Source organism: Arvicola amphibius, chromosome 13, assembly GCF_903992535.2.
Source record: "Arvicola amphibius chromosome 13, mArvAmp1.2, whole genome shotgun sequence".
Lineage (NCBI taxonomy): Eukaryota > Metazoa > Chordata > Mammalia > Rodentia > Cricetidae > Arvicola > Arvicola amphibius.
In genome coordinates, this window is record NC_052059.1 from 57,243,481 (window position 1) to 57,256,661 (window position 13,181).

Genomic DNA, 13,181 nt, shown 5'->3' on the forward strand with positions numbered 1-13,181 from the left:
TCAATTCCCCTGATTGTGTTGAAACACCAGGATTTTCTTATAACCATAGTTTTTGCCATATTGGAACGTCATAAATGTTGATATTGTGAAAATGCTTGATAAAATTCAGTATTATAAATTTAGTATTAGAACTTTCAATGTTAATGTTACTTTGTATGTTTTCTGAATGGGTACTTTTTGAAAGTACTTTTCTGCTACCGTGGGATTACTTCTTTCAGTACTTGGCTTTGGAAAACAGTTGTACTTTGCTTCTTATTTTGTCATCTGTTAATTTATAATTCTTTTATGGAAAGACAATGTCTTACAGTTTAAGTTAATTTTAGTTAGGGTTTTTACTGTTGGGATTATTGAATGGCGGCATCTTGTAATAGCAAAATTTTAAGAATTCTGTTAGCAGAATTTTATGACAAATCTGTCATTTTCATAAAATTTTTTTGTATTTTTTTTGTATTTGCCTTTGTATTGCCTTGAGCAAGTTATTTACTAGCTCTGTATCTGTTATATCTTCTGCTACAATTCAATGGTTGTAGAAATAGCCCTGGGAGTGGCTCAGTTGGTAAGTGCATGCTCTCCAAGCACAAGACCACAGAACCCATCTACAAAGCCAGGCGTTGCAGTCATAAATAGTTATGTAAGCCTGTAATTCCAACCTTGGTGTCTGTGTACATGATGAACATTGGGGCTCAGTTTCTGAGACTCCAAACCTCTCACACTTGATGAACTTGAGGTTCAGTGAGAGATTCTGCCTCAAAATAAAACGCTGGGCCTAGTGCTATGGTGTGTGCTTTTAATCCCAGGCATTCAGGAGGCAGACTGATTCCTAGAAGGTTGAGGCCAGCTAAGGTTACATAGTAAGTTCCAGGCCAGCCAGGGTTTCAAAAAAAACAGTGGTGGAAGGCTTTGCATGATGTCGTGCACTGTTGATCTCAGCATTCAGGAGACAGGTAGTTGGCATTTTTGTGAGTCTGAGGCCAGTCTCTTCTAATCGCAAATTCTAGGACAACCAGGTTCACACAGTGAAACTCTGTCTTTTCCTCACCCCCAAATTAAAAAAAAAAAAAAAAAGATGGAAAGGAATCAAGAAAGCACACCAGTTGGGTCTTGATGTGCCATTTGAACATTGCATATGATACACATGTATACACACACAAAGATCATTCTGCCTGATAGGGTTGAATCTATTTTAAAACTTGAGTTTTCATTGTAGTTTTATTTTATTGCATGAAAATCTTGAAGATTTCCGTGTGTGTGTGTGTGTGTGTGTGTGTGTGTGTGCGCGTGCGCGCGCGCGCGTGCGCGTGCGTGCGCATGTGCGCCTCTGCCTGCCTACATGAATTAATGTGCACCACACATGTGCAGGTGCCTACAGGGACCAGATGAGGCTTCCAGTTTTCCTAAAATTAGAATTACTAACAGTGTGAGCCATCCATTTGTATGCTCTTTAACTGCTGAGTCATCTCTCTATACCTCATGAATTTAAAGATTTTTTTCTTTTTAAATTTATGTGTATATATGTGTGCCATATATATATAGGTACCTTGGAGACCAGAAAGGAGCACCAGATCCCTTGCTGCTTAAGTTAGAGATGGTTATGAGCTACCTGATTTGGGTGCTGGAAACTGAACTTAGGTCATTAGAAGAGTAGCAATTGCTCTTAACATTGGACCATTTTTCTAGTCACCATTAAAAGACTGTTGAGATGTTGATTACGGTTTTTCAATTTACACTATAATGAATACTTAGGACAAAGTTAAAACATCACTAATATCTAAGAAAATGTTAACTTTTATCTGTTTTAAAATACATTAAAAGCTATTCATGCCTGAGGCTATTGCTCAGTTCTTGCTTATCCTACTTGAGACCCTGAATTTCATCTCCAACATTATTAAAAGAAATTTTTTATAGGAGAAGGGTCTCTTGCGTTTTGGGTTAGCACACAGTTGTCAGTTCTTTAGGTTGGTGTGAATAGACAGTACCCTGAGTCTCACTTCAGGTTATTATGCTACTGTGCTGTTGTATTTCAGTAGAGGTTTGTGACAATAGATTTGGAACATAACAGTCTCCTGAAGCCACGAGAAGGAAACTTAACTAATAAATACTTAACGTGTTTAAAGTTTTTTCTGTATAACATCTGATTGGTCATCATTTTGATCTTATGATCTTGCGTTTTTCATTTTTGAGACAGAATTTCACATAGACGTGACTCACCTGCACCTCACAGATAGATACCTTTCTCCCTCTGCCTTATGAGAGTGCTGGGTCAAAAGGCATGTTCTACATGTCCAGCCTTACTTATTCTTGCCTTTTCATATGTTAGTGATAGTATCTGTTAACACATAAATTTTATGAGAAGAAAAACCATATTTCTTAGGAAGTTGTATTTATATTTTCTAAATAATATGGTAAAACATTCCTTTTGGCTGTATTGTAGCTTTGTTCATTTCACATTGCTTTATTAAAATATTTATTTCTTAGATTCTAGGCGGGCAGGACTTTTCCCTCCTCATACCTGTGCTAGGGGATCGTACCTCGGACTCTGTTTGGTAGAAAGGTGTTCTGCTACTGAGTGCTACACCCTATCACTCTGGGATGTCTTTAAAGAGGTTACTTACTACTTAATGCCATTTATTTTTCCATTATAGCATTTTAGACCCTTGATTTTATATGCTGTTTTCTCCAGTATTATATCATCATTAAGCATTTAGGTTTAACAACAGTTACTTTTCCCAAGAATAATTGTTCATTCAGCCATGGATTGAATTGAAACACTCATTGATACTTTTGTGCCAGAGTACTTTTCATGGTTTCAGCATTTAATATTTTGGTTAAAGTGGTGTTGCAATTTTATTGTTACTGATTAATTTCACTGGCTTAATTTTGAAGTAACTGGTAGTAAATAATTCTTATGAAGTAGCTATGTAATGAAGTTTCAAATGTTAATTTATATGACCTGACTCTTGTGTTATAATTCTACAATGCATCATTTCAGAACTTGGAAAATGAGAAAACAGTTTATTCATGTTTTAAATAAAACCAGTGCTTTATTTAAAGGAAAGCAATATTACATAAATCTCTTTATAACTGCTAGTATAGACTGAAGACTTAGGGTGTATATATAGACCAGAGGTGGAATAATGCCTGACTAATTGAATAAAAACTCATGGATCTTTCATAAGTTTTATATAATAAAAACTGCCTATAACCTAAAGAATTTTGTAACCTGGAAGTTAAATATAATTGGCGTTATTCATGCTAGGTGTTTCTTTGATGAAAGTTTCTTTGGAGTGACAGCATTAAAATGCTAGCAGATTTTATGTAGTCTGGTTCATTGTAACCTGGTCTTCCTGTATCAAGTGATATTCTAAGCACTTAATGCTTATTAAGCCTTGGATGCTTGGAGTTTTTCTGTTGTTTTGTTTTTTTTGTTTTTTTGTTTTTTTTTTTTTTTTTTTTTTTTTTTTTTTTTTTTTTTTTTTTTACTTTTCCCTTTTGTTTCCTCTTTTCTAGTAGTCTTGTTAAGTAAATAATGTTGGAAAATTTCAGAATTTTTTATGGAAAGTGATATCCCAACTCACTCTTTTCTGTTTGATTTAGATGGGAATGTTCAAGTCATAAGATCGATAGGTTGACTCTGACAACTATGTTTACTTACAGAGAGAACAGGAAAATGAGAATGGGTGATATGGGTCCCCCGAGGAGCAATAAACATGGGAGGTAGGGATTTGAAGCAAAAGACTGATGTAATTTAACTTACTTGTAATTCTTTTGGGACTATATGCTGTTCATGGTATTTGTATGCTGAGAACCTGAAACATGGAACCAATTATGAAGGGTGATATTTCTTATATTTAATAAATGGATTAAAAAGTGTCTAGGAAGAATATTTTATAGCTGAAAAATACAATTTGATATATTCCATGAAAGAAGCCTCTACACTAGGTTTGATGCAGGGTGCAACAGTCCTAACCATTTTGCTTACATACAATGCTATCATATTGTACAAACCAATGCCATTTTCCCTTGGAAATTGACAGTTTCTAAGTTGTATTTTCAGTTGATTTTAGAGGTTCCTATTTTAAATTTGTACTTTTGTTTGAGACTGAACCTTTTTATTTAGTTTACAAAATGTTTTAAATGTTTTTCTTGGCTACAGTATTTCTTCACAGTCTTCTATGGCTTGTTGAGGAAATAAGATGCCTTACATGTCTTTAGAGGAGTTGCAAAATTGTTAAGAAAGTAGTGATATTAAAATTTTCACTAAGGTGTAGCTGTCAGAAATAGTATCATAATAAAGGCAAGGGAAAAGTGTATAGATATCATGACTCTTATTAGTAAAACTTAAAATTTCAAGTGGTATACTTTAATCATTGGCCAATGAATTACATTTTACATAATTTCTATATTAAATTGTCCCATAGAAGCATCATGAAATTGAAACTTGTATAATTCATATGTGCATGCTGTTTTAACAATTATACTATCAACATATAATGCATTACCAACTAATATATCCTTAAGATTTATAGCATATGAGATAAAACTTAAATAAGGAATTGTATCAATATTTTCTGAAGTTAGCCATGAAAAAAAATACTTGTAATTTCTAGTTCTTTTACTCTTAGTCAGATAATCTAGGATATCTAGATTATCTAGTTTATTACTGTCCTTTTTGGTCACTTTCTTGGCCTTCAGCATGTGACTTAGCAACTATGGTATGCAAAGGAAGCATGAAACGTGGCGTTGCCCCATGAATCTATCTATGCAGTTAGTGTGTGGACACGTGGAATCATTAGCATAACGGGATTTCTGAGTTGAAGCTTTGTATACAATAGTGATATGACTCAGTTATTTTTTTCATAGTAAATTATGGGTAATGCATAAGGTAATAAATGGCATTTTTTAAGAAGAGTAAGAAGTTTATGAAGTTCAATTTCAAAGAATTATTGTCATTTACCTCAGAATCAAACTTTAACTTGTGAAATTTTAAGCATTTTTTGGTAGCGCAGAGAGATCTGAAAACATTCTTTTGCTTAACACCTTTATGATAGAATACCCTTTTATATTACTTTAATTCAGAAAAAATACAGAAATTTTGCAACATTTATTAGGAAATCATAATATGCCTTTTAGGCACTTAACTCTCCTAAAGTTTGGTTTATTTCTTTAATCTTCAGTCAGTGTTAGACTTGATGGTTTATTGCAGTTCCCATCTTGTTGAATTGTTGAGTTGTTAAAACTGTCATAGTACAATCAAGTTTCATAAATGGGCTAGGGTTGTAGCTCAGTGTTGTGCTCAAGGCCCTGTATTTGCACCACACAAATCCTATTGCTGTTGATAGTGTGGCATCATCATTTTTGCTGTATTACAAGTGGACATACCAAATAATGCCAACATTCTTAGGTTTGTACAGGTAGGAGATACAAGACTGAAAATAGGTCCACGTCACTGATAGCTGGGAGTATTACTTTACATGTTCCGACTTGTATCATTAACTGTCTGAACTCTCATAATACTAATAAAAAGAAGGGAGCTGGCCGTGGGGTCTCATACCTATAATTCTGGCATCAAAGAGGCTGAGGCAGGAGTATGTGACAACAAAACCCCTAGGCTACACACAAGACTTTGTCACCCATCTACCCTCCCTTTTAAAAAAAATGAGGGGAAAACAAAGGCCTTTAACCTGTTCTTTTCAGGAAAAATTGAACTAGAGGGCTTGTAGATGTTGCCATCTGCCTTTCTTTTCTGTTATATGCATGTTTGTAACCATAATGAGGAAGTAGAAATTGGTTAACTTTAATTGTTGATTAATTAGAAAGAATATGTTGGGATTAAGGAACTTGTTGCCTTTGAAATTGGTTGTTTCTTGGATTAGAGTTCAAAGAGCAATAGCATGTGACACCATGGATTGGCAAGGAGTGTGACTTCCTTCTTTCTCCTGCTCCTTAGTCTTGACACTGCAGTGTTCAGCTGCTTTAGGTACTGTGCCATGGACTTACTGTGTTCTTAAGAAAGTCAGTTCTGAATATCTGAAAACTGGCTATGTATTGAAATAGTAGAAGAAAAACCTTGATTTTGGCATTAGTTTTTAGTTTTGGAGTTTTAAGATTTAAAAAAAAAATCATCCCTTAAAATGTTTTATTTCAGACTACCATACGTGTTGGAGTACAGCTCAGACAGTATTGTAATATAACTCAGGTGGATATCTTAATGACCAAATTAGAAGTCTGATTATGCCTCTTTTCAGAATTTCACTTTTTAGAAGTACTGCCTAATCATTTTGTCTGTTTGGATGTTTTAAAACCTGGTTTGGGCCAGAGAGTAAGATTTTTTGTTTATTATTTTAATATAAAATTGAAAAACCATTTTTTGGTTAAGTTTTAACAATTTTGTAAAAGCCAAGGATTTTTTTTATAGCTAATATTGTGTAATTCCCTGGACTAATTTTCCTTCTTAAGATTCATTGTTTGAAATGCTAATATTTTAGCTGTATTTGGTTTTTGAGTACCAACACTATTTATTAAGGCTGGTGGAATGTAAAATTATTAAGAGTCATTTTTTTAATTAAACTACACTTAATAGTTCTGATTTTTGAAACTTTGTTGCATATCTTAGTCTCAATTGCTCTAAAAAATTGACATTGGCTTTACTTATTTCTTATAGGTTTGTTTTAATAAAGAAAATTTTACTGTGTATATGATGCTGTATTGTTGATGGTTTAGTGTTCCATTCTCAAGGAAGGGAAAATTATTTTTATGATAGTTTTGTTTTTATGAGTTATAAAGTTGTTAATGTTCACTAAACTAAGATAGGACAGCTCTAAGTGTAGATTGTTTTGCATAGATGCATTTAGCCCAGCACCTGCTGGTACCCAAGGGCCTCCTCCAATGATGGGTATGAATATGAACAACAGAGGAACTATACCTGGCCCACCAATGGGCCCTGGTCCTGCCATGGACCAGAAGGAGCTGCAAATATGGGAACTCCAATGATACCCGATAATGGCACAGTGGTAACGTATCACTAAAATTACTTTTGATTTCATTTTATAACTAAACATTTTTCTACCCCAAAGGTAACTTCACACTTACTATAACCAGACATCATTGCTTTTGGCAGTACAGGTGTACAGCCAACGAAGAGAAAGCAACTTTGTTAAACTTTTGTTTATTTGAGACAGTTTACGTGGCCAGATGCTATGTTAGTATTGTCATCACTACTTACTTTGCTACCTCAGTATAGAATATAGTTGCCACTGCAGTTGTTCTTCAGTACTTTTTAAATTGACATCCGCCTTTGACTGTATGAATGTAATGCTAAGAGTTTATATTGTGCTTTTTCTATGTAGACTATTTACCTTTGGAAACAAAACTACTATGTATGAAATGACAGATTTTAGTTTTATGAAAACATAATGGAATTTATTTCAGACCATTTTTCTTCACTGGAAAATAGTTAACACTAAAACTTTATTTTTCTAAAGCTTTCTAAAGGTACACTGTTATCTTCTTTTCATAAAAGTATTAATTGCTTTTATTAGTAAACTAAAAATACAGATGTTTTTTGGTCTTGATCCAAGAGTGTGAAGATATCTTTGTATGGGTAAAACATGAAAATTGATTTCTCAGATATAATTTCTGTCATCTTTGCATACCAATTAGCAGGAAAGGTGCCTCTTACCGTTTCTGAGGCTTTCTGGTAGGAAAATGTTTCCTCATATAATGCCTGTTGATAGTTGTTCTGAAAAATAAAATTGGTGACTAGATTTCAAAAAGGGTGTTTGGTGTTTGGATTACCAAAGCAAAAGTTAGAGTTCCATTGGTGGCTAAGAAGGAAGATGCACTAGCATTTAACTTAGACATGCCATCATTCTACTTCTGTGGTGATCAGAAGGGACTAAAAGGGAATACATTGTGCATTGCAGAAATGAAGCATGCAGTGGTTTTCTTGATATCATTTTAAAATTTATTGTACAAGGAGGTAAAAAAAAAGCAGGGTCATAGTATCTAGGACAGACAGATGGCACATAAAGCAGTTGATGCATTTAGGAGAGGCAGCATTTTTGCAATGTAACTCCTGAAACTTGAAGTATGTTGGTTAAATTTCTCTTTAGTATTTAATCGTTAGCAATAACATAGACATAACCGACCTATATTCCTACACATTACTTAAAATTGTAAATTTAATTTAAATGTCATCTTTGGTGGTTGTTTTCTTTCTTTTTTTTTTTTAGACAAAATTCTGTTCATCACCTGAGATTAACTATTATAAATTTTCACGGACTAAATGATTCAGATGTTTAATGTGTTCTTAATAATTTGTTATTTAAACAGTTCTTGAAACTTAATCTTATTTCCTTAATACTAGTCTTTAAAGGAAAGTACTTCATATGTCTCCATATTAAGTCCCAGTTTTTTCTGATGTTCATGTTAATGCTTTGTGTTTTAAAAGCATTGATTTTCAATTTTATAGTGTTTACTTTTAAAATAGTATGATGCTGCTCCTCAGTTTTACATCTCTGATTTCTTTTTAAAAAGTATCTTTCTTGCCAGGACAGATGGCACATATTTATATTATAGTCCCAGCACCTGGGAGGTAAAGGTGGAGGCAGAATCATGAGTTAGAGGCCAGCCTGGGCTACAAACAGATACTCCATCTTAGAGCAAAAATGATAATATATATATATATTTTTTTTACATCATAGTTTCATGTAGCATAAACTTTTTAAAAAGGGATCAGAGCAGTGTGATTGGGCATAAGGAGGCATTTGCTTATGTCAGAATCAGTTCTTTTCACCAAATGGGGCATAGCTTAGCAACTTGTAAATCTTCAGATGCTGCTTATTATTATTTATTTTTTAAAAACAGGAACTAATTAAAATTGCTCCTTTCTTCCTTCTATGTTTGATCCTGACTCTGCTGGACTTTCTGCTGAACTTCCTGACATCACCCACTTGGGATTTTGCCAATTTTTCTTGTCACTTATATTTGGCGTGTTCCAAATGGACTTTACTATATGTCATTATAGCACAATGATAGGTTTCCTCAAGGACCCTCCATCCCAGATGGGTTCGCCTATGGGAAATAGAACAGGTTCTGAAACTCCACAGGCACCAATGAGTGGTGTAGGTCCTGTGAGTGGAGGTCCTGGTAGTTTTGGTAGAGGAAGTCAAGGGGGCAACTTTGAAGGCCCTAATAAGCGTCGGAGATACTAAATATTCTTTCATTCCCGGCTGTTTAGAAAAAACACTTTCAATGGTATGCCTTCACACGTTATCTGTTACCTGGAAAAAAAATGGTTTTATTGTTAACATACGTAGATTGAATTTTTTCTTTTGTAAAGCTTGAGGTGTTTTTTTTTTTGTTTTTTTTTTTTTTTATAAGCTTTGTAGATTAGGTTAGTGATAAAGATGCCCATCATTGTGAATGTTGAAATGTGTTGTGATCATAGCTAAGAATAACTATGCCACATTATCATTAAATCTATGTTAGTTACTTAATATCAATAAAGAGAATGATTTTGCCTATTTAAAAATGTTCTTAGTGGTATTCCCTCATGACTTTATAAAACTTGCTGTGGTTGCTTTAGCTAATCCTTTTTAAAAGTGGAAATGATTTGCTTTTTTGTTTGTTCCAATAACCCCGAAGTCAGACTGTTAGTGAAAGCTGATGTCAGTGGGGATCAATAGTGTAGTGTTGTAGTGTATCTGTGGGTGGGAGGCATGGGGGCTTCAGATTGTATAAACCATCCAACTGTGTAAAATTAGGGAAGTTGTTGCTTACATTTCATATAGATTCTGACTATTCATATATTCTGAGAAAGGTTATTAAGGATCTCTTTGTTTTGTGCTGATTTTTCCAAATAAATCTTTTGAATCTTGAACAAAAATGTTTGAAGGTAAATCTCTCTTGATTATAAAATAATTCCTGGTTTTAATCTTGTGCCATCATTTATTTAGTATCAGCACCTATATTTCCCCTATTGTCACTTGAACGAGTTAGTGTTAACCTTTAAACTGACCAGTCAACCACAAACAGACACCATCACTAGAATGTCAGTGAAAGTGGGGTTTCTCTTATTCTCCAACAGTTAGCTTAGCCACTGAAGCATTTCTTCTTGTTTTCTAGAAGTATTTTAAAAGGTAGCGTGACTCTGCTGTGTTGGAAATACTTCCTTGTGTTAATCCTGCCCAGTAATCCTGTCTGATGTTAGTACTGTTCAAATGCTGGTTCATGTTCCCTCCCACCTTTGGTAGGCTCAGTAGCATCTGAGTAGATTCTTCTAGGAAAGTCCATTTTTGAATTTTCATTTTCAGTACTTGGGAGAAACTGATGCCATATTGTTGTTTTCATTCCATAGTATTTAAATTTTCATATATACATGTAGATTCTCATATTTAACATATCCAGTTGACCAGCTAATGATCATAGCTGTTTTTTCACACATAAAATTTCTGTGTATTCGTATGTTGTCCATTTACAGAACACCTGTCTGCAGAGTAGCATGCTCTGGAGTAGGTGGTATTTATGTAATAGTTCCTGCCTCCTTTTGATGGAAGGTATGTCATGGAAAGATGACTTCAGTCAATCTAAATCTTACATAAAAGCAATTGGTTGTAAAGCATGACTAAGATGTAACCTTTTGTACCAAATAATATTTCATTTTGTTGTTTCGTGTTTTTATTCTTTTCAGACACAGCAGAGGGGTATTTTCTAAATGCTTGGAATATTCAGAAGTTTTGTGTTTAGCAATTATTTGAAAATAATAAATTTGAGATTGTAAAATAATAGCCACTCTAATTTCCATTACAGTTTTCATAAGTATAAGGTGATAGGAAGTGGAACTTGTTTTAACTTCTATCATTAATTTGGGAATTAATGAGTTCTTAATTGCAATTTTAATTGATTTGTTTTAATATTTTAACTGTCTGATACTATCTCTCCTCCAGTATTTGATTTAATTCTGAGTTAAATTCCAAGATGCTTAATCATTTGTTGTTAATAACCAAGCTGCCTTTGTCCAAGGCTGTGAAATTGTGTAATTTATTGAAGAACATTTGAGTGGTCCTAGTCTCCTGAGAGAACTTAGTGTTCAGGCTCAACTGTAGCTCCAAGAAAAGTCTACACAGACTTCCTTTCCTACATCAAGAAAACCCTGTTCCAGTACTTAGAAGGTTCCCCAGAAGAGTCAGCCTCTGAGTGACAGTCAAGTGGAACAACCCATGAACTCCTTGTTACCCAGTTGTCAGTGCTTTTGGTGTCACTGCTGTCTCATTCCATTTGCCTCATTAATTAGCATACCACTGGTGATTTGCTTAAAGCTGGTAGGAAAAATACAGTATAGAAAATAGTTTCAACTTTCTGATTTAGTGTGAAGTTGTCATGTATGCTATCATAATTCTTTCAGTAAAAGTTAACATAATATTATTTTAATCTTAGAATACTACAGTCTTATTTTTTTGTCTTGAAATAATCAAGTTTAAGGTCTTGCAGAGTTCAGGATGCGTATGCTAATTGTAGTTCGTATAAAATAAAGGAACATCCAATTTTATCATTGTTTTGGAATTTCTTGCTTTTATTTTGTAAGTAAACACAATTTTCTTGACAGATGATATTTTTTTTTAAAAAAGCTTGGATTATCTGTATTTTGTAAATATTATTTTTTGATGTTTTTGGGTATTTCTATAATCTATCTCAGCACCAAACATTCAGTAAAATACCAATTTTTTTTTTTTAGATATCAGTGTATTTGGGGCATTATGTTAGCTGTGATTGGTATTTACTAGCAATACGATATATGGACAGGGGCCAGGCTTTGTTTGGCTCTTGTTTCTCAAACACTAAATTGTAGCTTAAAGTTTATTCTGAAATATCTTTGAATACTAGAGTAACTTATTTTTATTTGATTGTAAGTTTTATATAAAAGTATCACTGTGAGTGACTAATAATACGAAGCTAAATTGACAGTTACAGTGTAGATTTTAAACGAGGAAAAGGATGCAACTGTGTTATCAAACGGATGAGATTTTGTGAAGAAATATGATCAGATGTATGGTCGAAGCTTTAAAGGTACTGAAATGCAGTGTCAGATGACACTAGCCCAAAATCAAAACTCTTTATCCTTTGTTTACCATTCTAGAGCCGGCGGACCTGGGCATTTGAGCTGATAAATGAGGGGAACTAAAGTCTCATGCAATAGCCATTGTCAGAGGATCAGACAGTTTGTATCTGAGGGTTAAGAGGATCACATGATTAAAGTGTCCTGTCACAAGTAGCTTGCGGCAGACAAGCTCCACATGACAGAAATACGGTTTTTCCATAGAGGTCACAAGACTCTTGTTTCTTTTTTTTTTTCTTCTTCTTCCTCACAAGCACTCAGAATTCTTCTCACAACTCCATTTAGACTGTTTTGCAGCTGCTTACGAGACCAGTTGGAATACAGTAAACTCTTCTGTCGATGCAGATATGTGGGGTGTGTCTTTTAGGGTAAATGGAGAAGGCTTCCTGAAGAATCAAGTGGTGGTTAAATGTCCTCTGGATACTAATTCATTAGGGCTTCTTTGGTAGTAAAATGTAATCTTAAGACTGGCAGATGGCTCACTGGATAAATGCACTTGCTACCAAGCCTCACGGCTTAAGTTCCAGCCCGAGAATCCACATGGTGGAAGGAGAGAAACATCTGGCACGTTGTCTCTAACTGCATGTGCCACACACATGCGGGTTCATAAGATGTAACCCCCAAACCCTCTCCAAAGGGGGAAAAAAAACCTTTAAAAATTAATAAAATTCATAACCACCAAAGTCCTGTCAAGTATCATCCTTTCCCTCAGGAAGCTGAGACAGGAGGACTGCTTCAAGTTAAAGGCTAGTTTGGACTTTATTGCTTGTGCCAGGCTCTGTGGTCAGGGTTTCAGTGTTGCTCTCATTAGGTGGATGCTTGAGCCAGCTGAGGCACTGGGTTCATTTTCCAGTTCCACTGATGAAAAAGGGAAACAAGTCTCAAGAGAAAACAGTGTGTATTTTTTTGTTTCCCTGTGTTTTACCTTCTACATAGACATTTGTAGGTAAGATTTTCTTTCGTTGTATCGTGGTGGGAAATAAATGGATGTAGCTAAGATTTTATATGCATCTTTTGAAAAGACCAACGTTTTTAAGGCCACCGTCGTGCAGTATGTTAATTTGTA

The 13,181-nt window shown here is 34.4% G+C and overlaps 1 protein-coding gene across 1 annotated transcript in view; it reads left to right on the top strand.

Moving 5' to 3' along the window:
- Pspc1 (paraspeckle component 1) overlaps window positions 1–11,548 on the top strand; it is a 57,545-nt gene extending 45,997 nt beyond the window's left edge. Inside the window, 6 exon segments of the mRNA XM_038310069.1 lie at window positions 3,657–3,688; window positions 3,690–3,714; window positions 6,842–6,949; window positions 6,952–7,010; window positions 9,026–9,049; window positions 9,051–11,548. Coding sequence (XP_038165997.1) covers window positions 3,657–3,688; window positions 3,690–3,714; window positions 6,842–6,949; window positions 6,952–7,010; window positions 9,026–9,049; window positions 9,051–9,212 — 410 coding nt within the window. The 3' untranslated portion in view covers window positions 9,213–11,548.
- The last annotated feature ends 1,633 nt before the right edge of the window (window positions 11,549–13,181 follow it).